Below are 19524 nucleotides of genomic sequence, written 5' to 3'. Positions count from 1 at the left end.
TAATCTTTTTTTAAAGTGTTACATTTCACTTAAGAAAAAAACAAAGCACTTTTTTTTTTTCTTTTACAAAAAGCAAATTCTTAAAATCTGGCAAGAGACAGCAAATGCATCGCAGCCCGGTAGCCAGTCATTGTCACTCAGCATAAAACTTGAGAAGAGTTCTAAGTCATTTAGCAAAGGATGGCCCAGGCTGGTTCTGTCACATCTGTGAAGTAGCATCCCTCATCCCTGACTTCCTAGGCCATCACACTATCTCCTCCTCCTTATTTTGGTTTCCAAGTACTTCAAACTCAAGGAGTAGTCCTGGAGGGGGGTTCTCCATCACCAAAATGATGGTGCCTCGTTTGTAAACTACACTTTTGGCCTGGCTTACCGTCCATATGTGGTTAATACCCCAACGCAGTGAGAGTCATGTCCTAAAACATCAAGGCCCAGACCCAGCTTGTCTCTGAGGCAGACTACGGGCAGCAAAGGACCCGGCCACACTGTTACTGCTGACGGAGTAACTCTAAAGCAGCTTCTGTAATTGAAACATAAGACACTGGGAACTTAGTTCAGTAGCCGAGTACTTGCTCAGCAAGTGCAAGGCCCTGTGCTCAGTCACAAGCACTAGAAAAAAAGTAAGAGCAAACAACACCCATTACATACAATCAACAGAATGTCTCTAGATCCTCTCTGAACAGGATACAGACTCGTATACAAAAATAACCAATCTCTTTTAAAGTGTCCACAAAAATATACCATCATCTCTGAGATGCAGTGAGCTGCTGTACCACACAAACATGATACAGTGACTGGGATACAGCGTGGAAACAAGACTAGAATTTTCTAGAATACCTGAAGGACGCCCCTTGAGTGTAAGGAGGGAAAGGGGCGTGTTGTAGATGAACGAATGCAGTGGCGGCGTGCTGTAGATGAACGAATGCAGTGGCGGCGTGCTGTAGATGAATGAATGCAGTGGCGGCGTGTTGTAGATGAACAAATGCAGTGGTGGCGTGTTGTAGATGAACAAATGCAGTGGTGGCGTGTTGTAGATATGAATGAATGCAGTGGCGGCGTGTTGTAGATATGAATGAATGCAGTGGCGGCGTGTTGTAGATGATGAACGAATGCAGTGGCGGCGTGTTGTAGATATGAATGAATGCAGTGGCGGCGTGTTGTAGATGAATGAATGCAGTGGCGGTGTGTTGTAGATGATGAATGAATGCAGTGGCACTGCTCAGCTGCTCGATAAACTGCAGGACTCCACGAGCTGTAGCCCATTCGGGGGGCTACCCATCACTTCTGCTTTACCTTACATTGGAAGTTCACGGGCTGTTTTGGCAAAAAGATTATACAGCTTTAAAACGTACACGTTCCACCATGTATGGTGGCACACACCTCTAGCATAAAATTTAGGAGACAGACACACGATGTTGAGTCAAGAGGCCAACCTGGGCTACTTAATAAATTCCAGGCCAGCCTGGACTATGAAGTAAGACTCAAGAAACAAAACAAACCCAAACCCTACAATTTGGAAATAATCTCATTTGCATTTCTAGAATCCCGGGAGACCAAATGAAGTCAGGGAGGAAGCTAGAAATTGATCTAGAAATGATGGCCTCCTGTGTTCTCACAAAAGGAAGAAAACAGTCGGCAGTATTTTTCAGCACGACCCTACACAGAGGGGAAAACTAAGAAAAACATCTTTCCATTTCCAACGCTGGCTCTTTCACGTGGCTCCTCTCCACAAGCCCCCGGCCGAAGACGGACATACGATCATTTGCTCAGCCAAGCAGCTCCACTGGTCGGCAGTGTGGACGTCCAGCACACTACCCAGCTCTTTACACGAAGATGCCTTCCGAAAGGTGGAGACCATAAAACTGTCTCAGAACAAGAACTCACGGCACAAGAACAATCGGCAGTTTACAGAAGACTCTGAGAATTCTAGAACACTTCAGTTTCAACGCTTGCTGTAGACACCCACAAATTCCAATTGCCAAAGCGTGCTGAAAGTCTGCCAGAGCTCTGCTCTGAGTGGTGCCTTCAGGAGTGGCTGATGACTCAATGAAGTCATTCAGTAATTCATCTCCTGACGGTCAGTCCCTTTTGTCCTGGTGATTCCTGAGAGAGTTGCTACTATTGACTGAAAAGTATGCATTTGAGAGGAACTGATCGGAGACCTCAGGGGTGGGCTCCGTCGGGGCTTCTCTAGATGTGTCCCTTCCAGACCCCTGCACTGGGTCACTCATTTCAACCACTTCAAAATCCATTTCGTTCCATTTCTCTGCATCTTCCTCCTCATTCTCTTCTTCACAGTCATTGAGCTCGGAGCTGGAAAGCAAAGCTCTTTGGTCCTCACTCTTTCTTCCTCTTGGCTGGTGACCCAGGGGTAAGGTGGCTAATTTATACATCACAGGAAACAAAACCGCAGTGAAGATGGCTGACCCCAGCCCCGTGTACAGAACAACAGGCAGATCGGGGTAGTGTCCCTGAAGAATTCCGATTACTGCAGGAATCGCCATTTCTCCCAGGGCGGCACCAATGACAAAGAATGCTGCGGATTTCCCAGTTAAGGTGGTGTACTGCTCGATCCAGGAAATGCCACTGGGAAATGTGGCTGCCATCGAGGCTCCGTACACAGACGTTGCGATCCAGAGACAAAGAGGGCTCTTGTCAAAAAGGACCAGAAACAGAGATGAGGTCAGGCTGCCAATGTTGCACAACACAATCATGGTCCCAGGCTGCAAGAATGTCGCAAAGAAGATGGACAGGCCCCTGCAGGCTGCAAAGGTTCCCCAGAAGACGGAGTTCAAGCCGGCTGCTTCACTTTCTTCCATGCCAACATGGGTGGTGGCGAAGGAGAAAACATAAGAGCCGTAGGTCACCTCGGCTCCAACGTAGAAGAAGAAGAAGAGGAAGAGGAGACAGAGCAGGGCCCTGTGATATTTAGCTCTTCGAGCTTCCTGAGCAGATGCTGTGGCTTTTTCCTGCTTTGAGCTTTTCTTACAAAACAGACCAAACAGGAAGACAGAGACTACTAAGACATAGGTGCCCACGGAAGCGTAGGTCCACAGCAGGGTCATGTCCTCAGGCGCCGCAAACAGAGAGTCTGAGGTGGCTCCAGAGGATCGGTTCAGCATTAGCGGGTCAAAGCCAGGCTCTGTGTGGTTCTGAGCGGATGCTGTCGTACCCCAGGCCAGTTTAGCCAGCAGGGGAGCCAGGAAGGCACCCAAGGCGAAACTGAAGTGCAAGGCCTGCATGTGTGGGGCTCCTTTGTCTCCCCAAAGATTCAAGATGAGGACGTTCCCACCTGCCAAGGAAAGAAATGATTTAATGATCATTAATGATCATTCAGTAAGAACACTACATACATCACTATTAAAAAAGGTGTGTGTGTGGGGGGGGGCACACTGGGACGACCCGGAACCAGTGTGGTGATGCAAAGACTGAGGTAGGGCAACGCTATGTCTGAGGCGCTCTGACCCCTAACACCAGTAGATTGCATCATAGCATCTCTTCTTAACACGCAGAATCTACGAGCTGGTAAACCGCTACCCACTAGGGCCAGGCACATTAGCAAAGGCTCTCCATGAAATGTGCTAGCACCACACCAGGGGTACACCGATATAACACACCTGTCTACTAGAGAGAGGATGATTTTAGCATCAGATAGTAGCCAAACCACCAAAGCTGTCTATTCTTGTACCTAGCAGCCACTGTCTTCGAAGTCTGCACCCAGGGCCCTGATGTACATCCCAGCGCTGAGCACAGATGTCAGACTCTGCTCTGTTGTGCCGGAGAGCCTACGAGGTGATGGGCAGAAGCATCAAGTCTTGGGCTCTCTGTTTAACTTTCAGATAAGCATACATTTTCACTCTGTTGTGGAATATTATTTTAAGATGTGCTACATTTGTTTAATGATGGAAAGATGTGTTGCATTCTTTTATGTTGCATGTGTTTAACTCTGTGAAGCTGTGTTACTGTGCCTGTCTAAAACACCTGATGGTCTAATAAAGAACTGGCCAATAGCAAGGCAGGAGAAGGAATAGAAGGAGAAGGCTGGCAGGCAGAGAATAAATAGAAGGAGAAATCTGGGAGAAGAGGAAGAAAGAGCAAGAGAACAAGGAGAGGAGGGTGCTAGGGGCCACCCAACCACACAGCCAGCCATGAAGAGTGAAAGATTTACAGAAGAGAAAGGTAAAAGCCTAGAGGCAAAAGGTAGATGGGATAATTTAAGAAAAGCTGGCAAGAAACAAGCCAAGCTAAGGCTGGACATTGATACTTAAGAATACGCCTCCATGTGTGTTTATTTGGGAGCTGGGTAGTGGGCCCCCCAAAAGAGAAAAAACAACCAACAACAACAATTTGGTGTACCAATGTGAGGCTCAAAATCCCTAGGGCCTGAGAAAGCTGCTAAAAAAAAAAAAAATACGGTACCTTTAAGAAACTCTGTTATAAAGCAGAGCACTTAAACAGCTTTTTCCCCACTAAATAGAAAAAAACAACAAAACAACAACAACAAAACCTAAGTAAAAAATGCCTGCCACAGTGCAGGGCACCAGAATTCCATAGTTGGGGGGGGGGGGAGGGGGTGGTGAATGTGGTTCCAGGTCAAACCAACCTCCAACTGGGCTGCCAACTTTAGATTTGGATTTCACAACCTGAGAAGTGGGCGGAGCCCACCAAGAGAGCCATGCACAAGATCCAGGGTGTAGCACAGCAGTCCAAAGTTTGCTTGTGTGGTCAAACACAGCTAAAAGATACGCAGCAAAAGAGTTCAAGGTGGAAAAAAGTCTCTAAACAGGTCCCACTGTGCTTTACAATGTACGTAGGCTTAAGAAAGAAAAGAAAATGGGTATAGACAGTCACAGAAAGGAAGAAATAGTTTTAAAAAAATAAAGTCTTTAAAGACAATAAAATATGAAAGAAAAAAGCCACATAAGATGGGCTCACAGGGAGTCTGGATCCTGTATGTTATTGACTTGATTTTGAATTTTTTGACTGTTAATAAGCACACAATAGCTGCTGAGAGACATGGGATTATGAACTGAACTGCTGAACTGAACCAATCTAGATTCTTCAGGAATGAATTACCTTTAAAAAAAAAAGTCAAAAAAATGTATTTTTCAAATGGAAGTAAAAAGTGCTTTGGAAAAGAGGTTTTGCTTTTCTTTCCATAGGAAACAAGAAGCTGTGGATTCATTCCAGGTTAATATGGATCAGATTTGATCAGATGAGACCTCCTGAAACTTGACAAGTGATCTCTATCAGCAAAGGTTACTGCTGGTTTTCCCAACACTTGGTCACTATCTCAACATTTTCTCAGGGACCCTAAAGATACTTCATCCACAGACAATAGGAAGTAGTTTGGAGAATACTACACCCACACTCCAAGAGATGGAGCGGGTGGTCTTTGGTTATTTGGTGAGTTATGGATGTTGGTTATTTAGGAGAATATAGCCTATTGATACAAATTTAAAGATATTATAACATAGGTTAGTGGTTAGTCATTTATAACAATCAAATTTGTAGATATGTTAGGTATGATTCCCAGATCATATAGAGACATATTTTAGATGGATAAATGGTCTTCAAACACTTCAAAGATCTACAGAATATGGCATTTAAAATGTTTTGTTGCCAGGCGGTGGTTGCGCACGCCTTTAATCCCAGCACTCGGGAGGCAGAGCCAGGCGGATCTCTGTGAGTTCGAGGCCAGCCTGGACTACCAAGTGAGTTCCAGGAAAAGGCGCAAAGCTACACAGAGAAACCCTGTCTCGGACAAAAAAAAAAAATGTTTTGTTAACATAAGTTTTTCATGACAATTAGACAGATTTGTTCCTGGCAGCACCAATTTACTTCAGAGATGACGGACATTGAAGAATCTCCTTATGGAGTTTGCTTTCATTGTGGTAAGGTTAACCACTGGGCAAAGAAACTGCTCTTGCCTTTGACTGCTGACAATGTGCTGTACAGACTGGACATTCATGACACACAGGAAAAAAACTGCTTGAACTTTGCCAAAACAAGGCAAGACAGTCCTTCAAAATTCTGCATCACAGAAGAGTCTGCCAGATATTCTGCAGGACACAGAGGAAAGTGACTACAAACCTTGCCAATACAAGGCAGGACAGTCCTTCAAATTTCCAGCTTCATTGAAAAGTTTGCTAGACATTCTGGGCCTGTAGGCTGAAGATGGATGTCCAACATTGCAGAGGAGCTTTGGGTGACTGTCCGGGCAGATAAATGTCTCTGTCGTTAGATAATGTTACATCCTTCTGGATCTTTGATGGAGTTGAAGACTAGATAGTTATAAGTGCAGTTTTTCTTAGTTATGATATATAGTGAGTTAGATGTAAAACTTTAGATTCACTAAGATAGGACAGATAATGCATTATTTTCTCTGAATATGCTAACTACAAATGGACTGAATATTTTAAATGTAATCCTTACTTGATAATTGTTTTTGTTGTGTATAGTTTTATTATGTTAAAGTTAAAACTTTTCACCGGGCAGTGGTGGCGCACACCTTTAGTCCCAGCACTCGGGAGGCAGAGCCAAGCGGATCTCTGTGAGTTCGAGGCCAGCCTGGTCTCCAAAGTGAGTTCCAGGACAGCCTGGGCTACACAGAGAAACCCTGTCTTGAAAAAGCAAAAAAAAAAAAAAAAAAAAAAAACAGTTAAAACTTTTCTTATTTAGACAAAAAGGGGGAAATGTTATGGAATATTATTTTAAGGTGTGTTTTGTTTATGCTCCAGAACATTTGTTCAATGATGCAAAGATGTGTTGCATTCTTTTATGTTACATTTGTTTAACTCTGTGAAGCTGTGTTACTTTGCCTGTCTAAAACACCTGATATGTCTAATAAAGAGCTGAATTGCCAATAGCAAGGCAGGAGAAAGGACAGGCGGGGCTGGCAGGCAGAGAGAATAAATAGAAGAAGAAATCTGGGAGGTAAGGAAAAAAGAGCAAGAGAACAAGGAGAGGAGGATGCTAGGGGCCACCCAACCACACAGCCACACAGCCACACAGTCAGCCATGAAGTAAGAGTGAAAGATTTACAGAAGTAAGAGAAAGGTAGAAGCCCAGAGGCAAAAGGTAGATGGGATAATATAAGTTAAGAAAAGCTGGCAAGAAACAAGCCAAGCTAAGGCTGGACACTGATACTTAAGAATAAGCCTCCAAGGGTTGGGGATTTAGCTCAGTGGTAGAGCACTTGCCTAGCAAGCGCAAGGCCCTGGGTTCGATCCTCAGCTCCAAAAAAAAAAAAAAAAAAGAAAGAAAGAAAGAAAAAAAAAAAAAGAATAAGCCTCCATGTGTTTTATTTGGGAGCTGGATGGTGGGTCCCCCTGCAAAGAGAAAAAACAACCAACAACATCACTCTGTAGTTTTACAACCACACAGAGCCTAATGTATAAAGTATTTCCACAATTTATCCAACAACACGAGAGCAAGAAAGAAAGAGATGGAGTACTGGAGTTGGAGGTAAGCAAATGTCACCTTACTCTACAAAAAGGGTCTGCTGGTGGCGAACAGTTACTTTCCAGAAAAGGACAGAAAAGAAAAATAGGAAACAAGAAGCACAGGCTTTGCTGAGCTCAGAACTCAGCTTCATCTGTTCCTCTGAAGCCATACAGCAGCTCTGTACTTGTTTTGACCTCCCAAATCATCATGGCTTCTTCTTTTTTTTTTTTTTTAACCCTGGCGTGATCAGACACTGGACAGCCTGGGAATTGAACCCAGGTTCTCTGGAACATCAGTCAGTACTCTTAACCACTGAGCCATCTCTCTCCTCTCCCATGGCTTCTTAGAGTAAAATGACCAGATGCTATCCTAAAAGGAAAGCCTGCTCATCTGTACCACACCTACCCATGGGAAGGGCATTCGTTGTTCCATGTTAGGATATTCTAAATCACCTCTTGCTCACAGAGAAACATACTTTATTTCATAGGCACATGCTCAAAAGTGGATGTTCTGATGTAGCTGCTAGGAGAGTGACTCTGACTAGGTGCTGTGGCCCCATCTGACTTCCAAATGATCGTATAATCTCATCTGCTTTCCCTTTCCTAGCAGCAGTGTCCCCAATAGTGCCGACGACAATACAGGATCCACTAACCTGTATCCAGAATGCCCATTGAAATACCAAAGACAGACATCATGACAACCAGTAAGACTGCTGTCCTGCAGAATGGAGTAAGATAAAGACCAACGGTGGTAGCAGAAAGCGACACCCCTGAAAATGAAACATTAAAAAGTCAGCTAAAACAGCTCTACTTTAGTAAAAAAAAAAAAAAAGAAAGAAAAAGAAAGAAAGAAAGAAAAGAAAAAAAAGACTTATTCACTCATCAGCAATAAAGTATTCTTGCTTCCATAGGAGTTTTAATGCATCAATCGAATTGTCTTTAATCATGCCAATGTATTGAAAAAGGCATGCTATCAGCTCTGCCCTCTTTTCCAGGGTCAGGATCTGAGAGGATCAGCCTGTGCTCAACTCTGACATGGACAGCAGGATTGAAGTACAGCCTACGTCAGTTCACTACTGTCCTGGGTCCCTTCATCTTCAACCCCAAGTCCACAGAGCCTGGCCAGGTTCCAGGATTCATTCTGACCTCCATGGTCCCGGAAGCCCTGCTCTACCCCCAGATAAGCAGAGCTTCATGGTCAACTGTTGCACGAATCCTAATTGATCTTATAATAAAAAACAGAACCAGATATTGGGGTAAATGCTGAAAGATCAGAGAGACAAAGGAACAAGCCACTAGAGAAACCTCTCACCACTGCCGAATCCTCAGGCTGAAAGGGAGCGAGATCCTGTCTCCATGAATCCTCAGACTGAATGCCTCTGAGTTCTCAGCTGAAAGTGTCCCAAACTCCTGTCTCCTCCTGCCTTATATTCCTTTCTCTGCCCAGCCATATCACTTCCTGTCTCAGCCTTTCTAGTGTTGGGATTAAAGGCATGTGACTCCCAAGTACTGGGATTAAAAGTGTGTGCCACCACTGCCTGGTTCTGTTTCTCTTTTAAACTGAATCAATCTCATGTAGTCCAGGGTGGCTTTGAACTCACAGAGACCCAGAAGAATCTCTGCCTCCCAAGTGCTAGGATTAAAGGTGTGTGCCACCACTGCCTGGCCTCTATATTTAATCTAGTGGCTGGCTCTGTCCTCTGATCTTCAGGCAATTTTATTTGCTAGAGTACAAACAAAATATCACCACACTCCACCAATGTATGAGCCTGGAGTGGAGCCTAAATTACAGGAAAGGTCAGCATTGCTCAGAGTTGCCAACATTCACTCCCAAGGGCCAATCAAGTTTCCAGGGAGGATCAATACAGACTCTCTCCAGCTGCCAAAGCAGGAAGAGGAACACAGAGTCAGCTGCCAGGGTGGATGCCAGCACACTGCCCATCTCAGGTATCGTCAATTTTCCATGTTCAAAGCTGAGTTGCAAATTTGTTGACAGAAAACAAAAAGTAGTGTTTACTTACCCAAAAGTAAAAAATGATTTATACACCCAAAAAGAACTCCTCCGATCATAGAGCCACACAAATATCCCGAGGCACGGCCCACGAAAATGAAAGACAGACTGCTGATGTTTCGGTTCACATTCCTTGCCAAATCTGGAAAGGTGGGTCCCAGGATAGCAACACTCAGTCCCTACGGTTGAAAAAGAAGAGAGCTTTACTCACCACGGAACACTGCCCAAGAAGTAGCGTTTCCATGGTAACAAGAGCACAGGTGGGAGATTACAACCCACCATAAGGGACTTCGGACCACATCAAGTCAAACCTAAGGAAACACATACATTACCAGCAGCAGAATCTACACACTCCCCAATGGGTTTTCATTCACAACCCTTGATATTTTTAAAGTTTCTGCTTTGTTTTAGAGGCCCTAATTCATAATCTTCCTGTCTCGGTTTCCCAAACGTAGGTACGGCCAGTGTATTATAACACACATAACTTACAAAACTATTTGATTTTTTTTCTTCTGTTTCAACTGTTTAGTATTGAACAATACCCTTAAAGACCGCCATGTATTAACAGTTACTATGTAACAAACTAGAGGCTAAGGAGGCGGCTCAGTCACTGAAGGGCCTGCTGTACACACACACACACACACACACACACACACACACACACACACACACACACACACGCGTCAGGCCAAGTTTGGATCTCCATCATTCACATAAAAGGGGCAGTGTCTTAGTTAGGGTTTCCATTGCTACAATGAAGTATCATGACCCAAAAGCAAGTTGTAAATAAAAAGTATGTAAGTATGCAGCAAATATGTAAATATGCAGTATGTAAATAAATAAATGGTTGTTTTGCACTATTTTGCTATACAGAGGGGATTCCCTGCCCAAGCAGCAGCAACCAAGGACTAAAGACCATGTACACACTGGCCCGCAGCATGTGCAGGCTCTCATCAAATGTCTTCAAAGCATCGGGAAGACCTGGCACACACGGAGGGTCTCTATTATCTGCAGTGCTTTTTTCCTTCCCTACTTTCCCATTAAAATAGTCTTAAGAAACAACTGAGACTTAGACTTTAAGATGCCAAGTGCCTCTCTTCAAAGGTTTAAGCCCTGATAGCACTCAAGTCAAAAATTATCAAGTCTAGGCCAGTGGTCCAGAGCTCCAAGTCCAGCACTCAGGAGGCAGAGGTGGGTGGACGAGTTCCAGGCCAGGCAGCCGGAGCTACAGAGTGAGACGCTGTCTTTAAAAGGTGTTTCTGTCCTTGCACTTGAGTGAAGAAAATCATTTAAGGATCTGAGGGCTTGGTTTAAACAGGGCTGTGAACAGGGTAAGAAAAATGTCCTTGATGTTGTCATTTAACCAGAAAAGCCACTCTCTTCTCAGGACCCATTTTCCCATCTGCAAAATAAAGCGGTTGGCAGGATTTGGTCAGGCCTCCAGGAAGAGGCAATCTCTCAAAGATTTTCTGTGATCAGTTTGGCGCTTCAGTGGGTGGATGCAAAAGGGGGCAGGTAAAGGCCCGGACTCCCCCCTCCTACATCTCCCCGTTGCCCCAGGAAACTTGGTTTGCTCATGTTGGAAAACGTATTTAAATCAGTCTGACAGTGACTCTCAAGGGTTAGTTACGCCCACTTTTTCCAGATGACAAAACTGAGACCCAAGGAATTAACCAATGCACCAAGGGTCACACACAGCGCAGAGCACCGGGGAGACCACGTCCCCTGCAGGATGCCTGCACCAGCCTTGGCCAGAGAGGGTTTCAAGCCTCAGCTCTCACCAGCCCCAGGAAGGCGGCACACAGCACCACGGTGGTGAACCAGCGCAGCACGTTCTGGGCACGGCCTTTCCGCCCGGACGCCACAGCTTCGGACTCATTCTCTGCCCCCGGGCCGGCCGGGAGGAGCCGCTGCCCTCCGGCCGCACGGAACTCCAGCTCCAACTCCAGCGTGGCGGATCCACGATGCTCTCTACCTGCCGCGCTCCGTGCACCCGAGCCTCAGGCGTGCAGGGTGGTGTCCGGCCCCGCCCTCGAGTCCCAGAGTCCCCAGAGCAGACGAGCCAGCCGGAACCAGCCGGAGCAAGCGGGACTCGGGAGCAAGCCTTCCCACCATGCAGGTGCGGCGCCGGGGCACCGCCCTCCGGGTGGCAGGGCGCCTGCGCGGATCACGTTCCGGAAATGAGGCCTCTCGTCAACCAGGAGCGGTCTTCGGGCCGGAAGTTGATCTGGTTGCCTTGGCGATCGGACTTCCTGGTCCAGGTGAGGAGTCGTGATAAACTGAGCCGGGGAGTTTTTGCGGCTGGGAGACGCTAGGCAGTAAGAGTAGGAGTTGCATCCTGGCACAAGACGAACCAGAGGGTAAGAAGTCACAAAACTTAGGAAGAAAACCGGCCTAGAACTGCAAGATGGTAACTTCCTCAGGCTCCAGGGTCACCTAGAAACCCCGCAGGGTTTATTGCATGCTGGTCTTTACATGCTTTCCAAATCCTTTCCGCTTACTCTTTGAATGTACGAGAGTGTTCAAAGTCAGCTTCTTACTTCAATAGTTATTGACCTTCACGTGTAAACTCACGCATGAAGTATCTCAGTTAATTTACAGAATACTCAGTATCCCGTTATGCCCAGATCGCAGGGACCCCCAAAAAACCACCACGAGGACCGAATCCCACATGCAAAAGCAAAGAGCCTTTATTTCAAACTCCAGAGCTTGGTCCCCCTGTCCCACACAGCGGTGAGGGCAGAGAGCCCTGAGCTCAGGTGGGGCAGAGTTTTTATTATAGCAGAGGTTGGGGTGAGGGGATTTCCAGGGTCCAGGACCCTGATTGGCTGACAATTGTCTAGGGGTATCTGTAAAACAAAAAATAGGTGTGTGCTAGACTCGGGGGACATCTGGCCACCTTATCTAATGGTTGGAATGGTTGGGATGTCAGGTACTTTCTCACCCCTGGGTAGATCTCTGGGTGGTATCAGCTTAAAGCTTTTCCTGGATCTGGGTGTTGCCTCCCAGTAAGCCTGTCACAGAAGCTGTGTGGTCAAGCTGTTTTGGGGCCCCTTCACAATACCACGTGATCCCATCTAGGAATATGAATATTAAGTTAGAGTAACAACTTTCCAAAGGCCAGACAACAAACCACCGGCCTTTCCTGAAGAGTGAAGCAGTAGCTCAAGACAGAAATCTGGGTCCAAACAAGTTGCAAGCACTTGCCCACCCTTGTTCCTGCAGACAATTCCATTGTTATGAGTGGAGCTGGGTTTCAGTTTGTGTTTGCCAAGGGGCTGTGCCAGCTGAAAAAGAAAGACCATGTCCTTATGTGATTACAGATTTGGTTCTTGTTTAACCATAGGGACCATGGCCTCAGAATGTTACCAGATACTATTCAGCATCCGAAACCCTTTTCCACTTGTATTTCTGTCTCCGATACCCCCTCCCACTTAGGCTCTCAAGGTACCACAAAACTTGGTTGTCTGTAACCAACCTGTAAACCAACTTTCCAGCTTCATTTATATGATCGTTAACGTCTTCCCCGTTTGTTTCAGAAATATCTCTTAAACTGGTTCCTGCTGTCTTAGTGCGTGTCTTCATTTCTTAGACTATTTCAAAAGTTTTCTGTTGCTCTCCAAAAGTGTGTGTCCTGAAATTTTCAGTGGGACCTTTAGAACACAAAAATGATTAGCTAAGGACATTTTTAAATGAGAATTATTCTGCACACTGGCAGTACCAACCTACTAGGCAAGGCGTGCCCTCAGGCACGATAGTGGTGTAACTATTACGGAGGTAACTACCACTTTCTGGTTTTGAGGCCCACTTCCACAAGAGGGGATTTTTACCTGGTACTGTAAATCTGTTCAAAGCTCATGGCTGGGAAAACTTCTATTTTGCTAAATAGATGTGTTTTCAGACCTCTTTCTAAAGACTTACATGTATACTCATACATATAGTGTTACTCTTGGCCTTGGTCAGAGACTTTGGGTTTGGCAGTAGGAGGCAGTTGGTACAAAGACTGGTAACTGGTCAGAGTGCTGAGAATGAGGCTGTTGAGTCCTCGGTCCTAGATGGGACATGGCTACACCCTCCCTCCAAGGCTCAGGGAACACCGAGAAAGTGAGGGTTCAAAAGGCCCCTTCAGTAAAGGAAAATAAATGCCTCTGTGCCCCATGAAGTGGATTACTTGTGTGTGTTTGGGGCAAACAGGACATCTTGAGTACACCTTGTGAGCTGTTGTTGGGGAGGGCTGTTGTGGGATGTTTTGATCACACTCTGACACTCCCGAGACTGTCCAATGAAGTTATACCTTGAATCAGGGGGCGGGGCCAGTGACTGGCTGACAGAATTGGCCATAGAGAAGCCAGCAATTTGGATAAAGACACAGGAAGGAAAGGGCAGGGACTGGGTTTGGGTATCCTCTTGGTTCTGGGAGGAGGGAAGAGACTTATCTCTTGCAGTGTCTCTGGCCAAAACGCAAGGTCACCTAGTTGCTGCTACTCAGCCTCTCTGAGCCAGCAGGTTTTCACGCCAGCCTTTGACTTCTGAGTCTTACTGACAAATAGAATGATAGAGACTTAATTTAAACCTACACATCGTGGCCAGGGTCCGAGGGACGGGAAGCCCCCAGGCCACAGCCTGAATGGCCAGTGAGGTGCTGATGTAGGGCCGTGGGGTGGCAGACGATAATTAAAATTTCAGTAGATTCATGTGCAGCCGCTAAGCCAACAGAAAAACATCAGCGGGCTTCCAAAAATAGTGTTTACCCCAAGAGATCGTGTTTTTCTGATCTCCAGTGACTTAAATGGTGTATGTCTTCCAGAAGAGGCAACTGGGCACTTAGGGGTGTTATAGGCTCCCTGTGTGGACCCACCCAGAATTTACTGGGGTCTGAGATCGCCCACTTCTGTTGCCAGGTGTCCCTTTGAAGAGGAGGTCAGAGATAGTGTGGGCATCATGAACGAGACAGCCTGTCTCAGCACCTGCAGTTCCAGGCAGTGCCGTTCTTGGTGATGCTTTGTCAGTGGTATTGTGACTCTTCGCTTCTTTAGTGTTTGTTTTAGAATGTCCTGGGATTCTGATGGTGGCCAACTGTCTGGGCAAGTGGATAACATCCAGTGATTCTGTGATCTGTTAACTATTGCACACAGGCTGGCCAGCGGAAGTCATAAATCCTCTTTGCCTCCACAGCATGCCACAATGCTGCACCACTCCAAATGTATGGCACCTATCTGTAGGAATGTTAACTGTTTTGTTTTCCACCAAATGGCACGCTCCGGTAGAATCTCTGGTTCAACCCTCTGAGCAGACGGAATGTCAGGCAAGTGAGCACTGTCAATTATGACAAGAGTGGGTAGTTTAACTGCATATCCTGTCTGGAAATGCCCCCCTGTTCATCTCATAAATAAAAACTATCAGTAAGTAAAACCAAGTAGACTGCCGTTTCTCCTATGCGGAGGAAACAGAAATAGCTGTTGGGTGCAGAAGGATACTAAAGAAAAGGTACTTAAAACCTACCACTGAAAAGGCTCTAGATAGAGGAGCTCAGGGTAACAAAGCGTGGGGATTAGGTACCACTGGATTACAAGGGTGACTATCCTATTTATGGCCTAGAGATTTTGCACAAATATCTATCCTCTTCCATCTTGCTTCTTTATGGTAATATTGGGGTGCTGAGAGGGCTGGTACAGAGGATTAGAAACCCATTTTCTTCATAATCTTCTAATGATAGTTCGGTTACCGTTAGGGCTTCTTGCCTCAAAGGGTTTTTATGTTTTTATATTCGGCAAGGGTTTGCTTTTATGCTGATCTTATTCATACTATACCTGTTTGTTTGCTTTTGGTTTTTTTTTGTTGTTTTTTTTTTTTTCACAAATTCTCCTGGAATTGTGAAAGGAGGCTGTCAGTTTTCTCCTGTGGTATCTTGTTTGACCCCTTCACAAGTGGAATGGAAAAAATTTGGGGACTGGGACTTCTCAGTGTCTCTAAGTTAAAGATACTATCCCCTTTTGGGAGATAGATATGTGAGCATTTTGTTTCCAAAGAGTCACATCCTAACAAATGGACAGGGACACAATTTACCTGGAGAAAGAGGTGACGGCCCAAGTTTCTCCCAGTGTAAATTTTACACATGTGGTGGTTTGGATGAAAATGGCCCCCACAGGCTCATAGGGAGTGGCACTATTGGAAAAGATTAGGATCTGGGTGGCCTTGTTGGAGGAAGTGCGTCACTGGGGGTGGGGGGTGGGGGAGGGCTAGGAGGGTTCAGTTGCTCCAGCCAGGCCAGTGTCTCTGTCTCTTCCTGCTGCCTGTGGATGGATCTGGATGTAGAACTCTCAGCTCCTCCTGCACCATGTGTGCCCCATGCTCCCCGTCCTGAGGAACCTGGACTGAACCTCTGAAACTGTAAGCCAGCCCCAATTAAATGCTTTCTTTTTATAAGAGTTGCAATGGCCATGGCGTCTCTTCACAGCAATAAAACACTAGGACAATAGGGTTTGCTTTAAAGGCAGTATGGGTAAATTAGAATCTCCCACCATTTGAATTTTATTTTTATTCTGAGGGAGATTTTAAACATGGTGGGATGTAAAATAGGGTAGCCCAAGTATCTGCCAGGGCCTTTGTTTCCTTTTGGCTAATAATTCTCTATTTTTCTTACCATATTAGTAGTGAAAACCCCCTTATTTCCCAGAGCAGTCCTGTTATTGTCTGCCTTTTCCTTCACGGTTTCTTTCAGGGGCTGTGGCCCCTGTGAGAGAACACCTCTTCAGCTGCAGTTTCTTTTGTCTTTTTTCAAGATGGAATGAATTAGAAGGTTTCTTTCCCTGTTAGCTTACCTGTTCTTGTAAGGAATTTGTGGGAATAGTTTTGGTACCACACCAGAGGCAGTTTCCTAATTCATGACAGGCCATTTTAACATCGTTAATTTTATTTTATCTAAGTCTTCAAGGAGATTTCTCCATTCCCCAAGCAAAACCAAGAGAGGGAGGGGCCCTTGGACTACAGAAAGCAGGTAGGACTGCCCAAGCTTGCCCTCTTTCCCTCCTTCTCTCTCCCTCCATCCTCCTCCTCCCTCCACCCTCCTCCCTCCCTTCACCTTCCCTCCTCCCTCCCTTCACCTTCCCTCCTCCCTCCCTTCACCTTCCCTCCTCCCTCCCTCCATCCTCCCTCCACACTCCTTCTCCTCCTCTCTTCTTCCCCTCCTTCCTTCTCCTCCCTCCACACCCCTCCTCTCCCTACCCTCCTCCCTCCCTCCCTATCTTTCCTGACAATCAAGGACCAACCCCTCGGCTTCCTGGTGAGGAACTGTCTTCCCCTGGAGCACCCTGCCATGCAGTTCTGCTTGCCACAGGCCCAGAGCAGCCAAGCCAAGCAGCTTAGATAGAAACTTCTGAGCTCATGACCAAAATAAACCTTTCTTCCTATAAATCTGTTACCTCGGATATTTGGCCAATATTGGAACGTTTGATGGAAGTTTGATGTGGTGAAGTAAAGGGCATGAAAGAGAATGGAAAATGATGTGGAAAAAATAAGCCAGGTCTACACTGTAGAGAGCTTTGTGTGTCATACCAAAACGTTTGGATTTGGCCAGTGCACATCTACTAGTAAAACAAGATTAACAAAATAGAAAATGTTTTCTTTTCTTTTCTTTTTTTAAAGATTTATTTATTATGTATACAATGTTCTGCCTGCATGTATGTTTGCAGTCCAGAAGAGAGCACCAGATCTCATTACAGATGGTTGTGAGCCACCATGTGGTTGCTGGGAATTGAACTCAGGACCTCTGGAAGAGCAGTCAATGCTCTTAACCTCTGAGCCATCTCTCCAGCCCCAAAGCTACTCTTCTTAGAGGGCTAAAAGAGACTTCTTTGTCTAGAGTTAGTTCACTGGAAGAGTGTCTCTGGTATGTATAAGTACCTGGGTTCTAGCTCCAAGGCAGAGAAGGGGAGGGAAACCCATTTATCATGCCTATTTGGGTAAGCTGCCCTCCTTCTGATTAGCTCCTATGTTCTATTGGTTGCTGACATCTGACTCTCAACCAGTGGTTCTCACCCTTCCCAATGCTGCGACCCTTTAACACAGTTCCTCATGTGGTGGTGACCCCCAACCGTAAAATTATTTTCAGTGCTACTTCATAACTGTAATTTTGCTTCTGTTATGAATCATAATATAAATATCTGGTATTTCTAGTGGTCTTAAGCGATCTCTGTGAAAGGGTCATTCGACCTCCAAAGGGGTCATGACCCACAAATTGAGGACCACTGCTCTAAACTCTGGATGACAGAAACTGTCTTGATTTGCTTCCCAGCATATTCCAGCATGCATACAATGACTGGCAGATGCTTATCATACCAACTACTGATAGTCAGGTGACCAGATAAAGGGTTAAAGGTGTTGCCAAGGACTATTGATACTCAGGTGACCAGATAAAGGGTTAAAGGTGTTGCCAAGGACTAGTGATAGTCAGGTGACCAGATAAAGGGTTAAAGGTGTTGCCAAGGACTATTGATAGTCAGGTGACCAGATGAAGGGTTAAAGGTGTTGCCAAGGACTAGAACCAGAACCGTCATTGGAACTAGAGCAGATCTGTAGCTGTGTGGAGAACTGAGGCCACATTACAGGGGATGAACTAGCAAGGAGGGAGTTAAATACATTAAATTATGTATGGCAACTGTGAGAAGACATGAAAAATAGCTTAATGAAAGAACATGGAATTTGGAGTCACATAAATTGAAATGTCAGGGCTGGCAAGATATGGCAATAGCCGTTCTGTTCTAGAGGGGCAGGAACAGATGGTCCTTTGCCCCCTAGAGTATCACTAAGCACTTCTCATATCACAGTCCAGAGAAAAGCACTTTGCACTCCATGATAAGAATGGCAGTGTCAATCTATTGCTTGTGTGTTTAATACAATAAAACCTTGATCCTTTCTCATAAACCTGGACCTTACAAGGGCAGTTCTGTGGGGTTTCTGTAGCTGCATTTGCTCTTACGAGGACCTGTGATCTTCAGGAACATGACGGCCATGGGTGTTACTGTCATTTCTCTTCAGATACAGTACTGCACATTAGGAAGTTTCAGTTTTGTTTTGTTTTTTTATCAAGTACTTTTATTTTTCAGTTAAGCCTTCTCAAGCTCCCATAGCAGGTAAACTGTCCTTTCTGGAATGCCTCTGCCCCTGAGTCACTTCAACAAAGTAAGTGTCTTGACTGAAGAGGTGGCTCAGTGTGTAGTGTGTTTTTTAGGCAAGCCTGGCTACCTAAGTTCAATCTTGTAAAAGTGGATGGAAAGAACTGACTGTACAGAGTTGACCTTTGGCTTCCATATGCATGTAATGTCATGTGTATACACACACAAACACACATACACACACATACACACACAAACACACACACACACACACACAAATAATTTAAAAATAAAGCAAGGTCAAAAGGCCCAAATGTTGTCTGGACTCAGAAGAGGACATGCTCCTCCCAGAAGTCGCATTTCCTGTAAGTGATAAGGGACAGGGCTGAAAACAGAACCCCTTGGTTACCCTTGGGTGTTAGAGGCTGTAATCTAAGATCCAACTCAACCATCACGGTGTTCTCTCAGCTCTACCGGACAAACTTGGATGCTGGTGTCACGATCCCTTTCTAGAGCTTTCTTTGTTGGGTTTGGGTACATTAATCCACATGCATTGTGCTAATATAAAAAGAAAAACTGCACATGACATGTGACCCCAGAGACATGAAAAGGCTGGGAATTCTCCAGCCGAACAGCAAACGGTAAGGAGTGCAGCTGCCTTGTTTTTCCGGAACTCCTTCAGGCTGTGCTAGCTGCCCAGTCTCGTAACCATCGCTTTCCACAGTGAGACTGGCTCTGCCCGGCTGGGATTGCCTGCCTGACCCCGAGCAGTGCCCCTGAGCACAGCAAACGCTGGGGCTGGGGCTGTTAAATGACCGAACTACGTGAACTTGGAAACTTTTTGGTCCACAGGTGAGGGGTTTAATTGTATCTATTACAAAATGGGGATCCATTCATAACTCTTTCAAGTGTAAATGCTACCCTGTTGTGTTAGCTCATATCATTCTGGATAAAA

The 19524-nt window shown here is 45.6% G+C and overlaps 1 protein-coding gene across 1 annotated transcript; it reads right to left on the bottom strand.

The window, feature by feature from the left end:
* Positions 1 to 11319, bottom strand: Mfsd4b (major facilitator superfamily domain containing 4B). The gene is made up of 4 exons (XM_028874846.2): positions 11238 to 11319; positions 9467 to 9635; positions 8099 to 8215; positions 1 to 3292 (listed from the first exon to the last, which is right to left on the bottom strand). The coding sequence occupies exons 2-4, from the start codon at positions 9513 to 9515 to the stop codon at positions 2079 to 2081; spliced, it is 1380 nt and encodes a 459-aa protein (XP_028730679.1). The 5' UTR covers positions 9516 to 9635; positions 11238 to 11319; the 3' UTR covers positions 1 to 2078.
* Between the last annotated feature and the right edge of the window lie 8205 nt (positions 11320 to 19524).

This window comes from Peromyscus leucopus, chromosome 8a (genome assembly GCF_004664715.2).
Source record: "Peromyscus leucopus breed LL Stock chromosome 8a, UCI_PerLeu_2.1, whole genome shotgun sequence".
In the NCBI taxonomy this organism is placed as follows: Eukaryota; Metazoa; Chordata; class Mammalia; order Rodentia; family Cricetidae; genus Peromyscus; species Peromyscus leucopus.
Note: the sequence above shows the minus strand (reverse complement) of the source record. Positions and strands in the feature narration are given on the sequence as shown.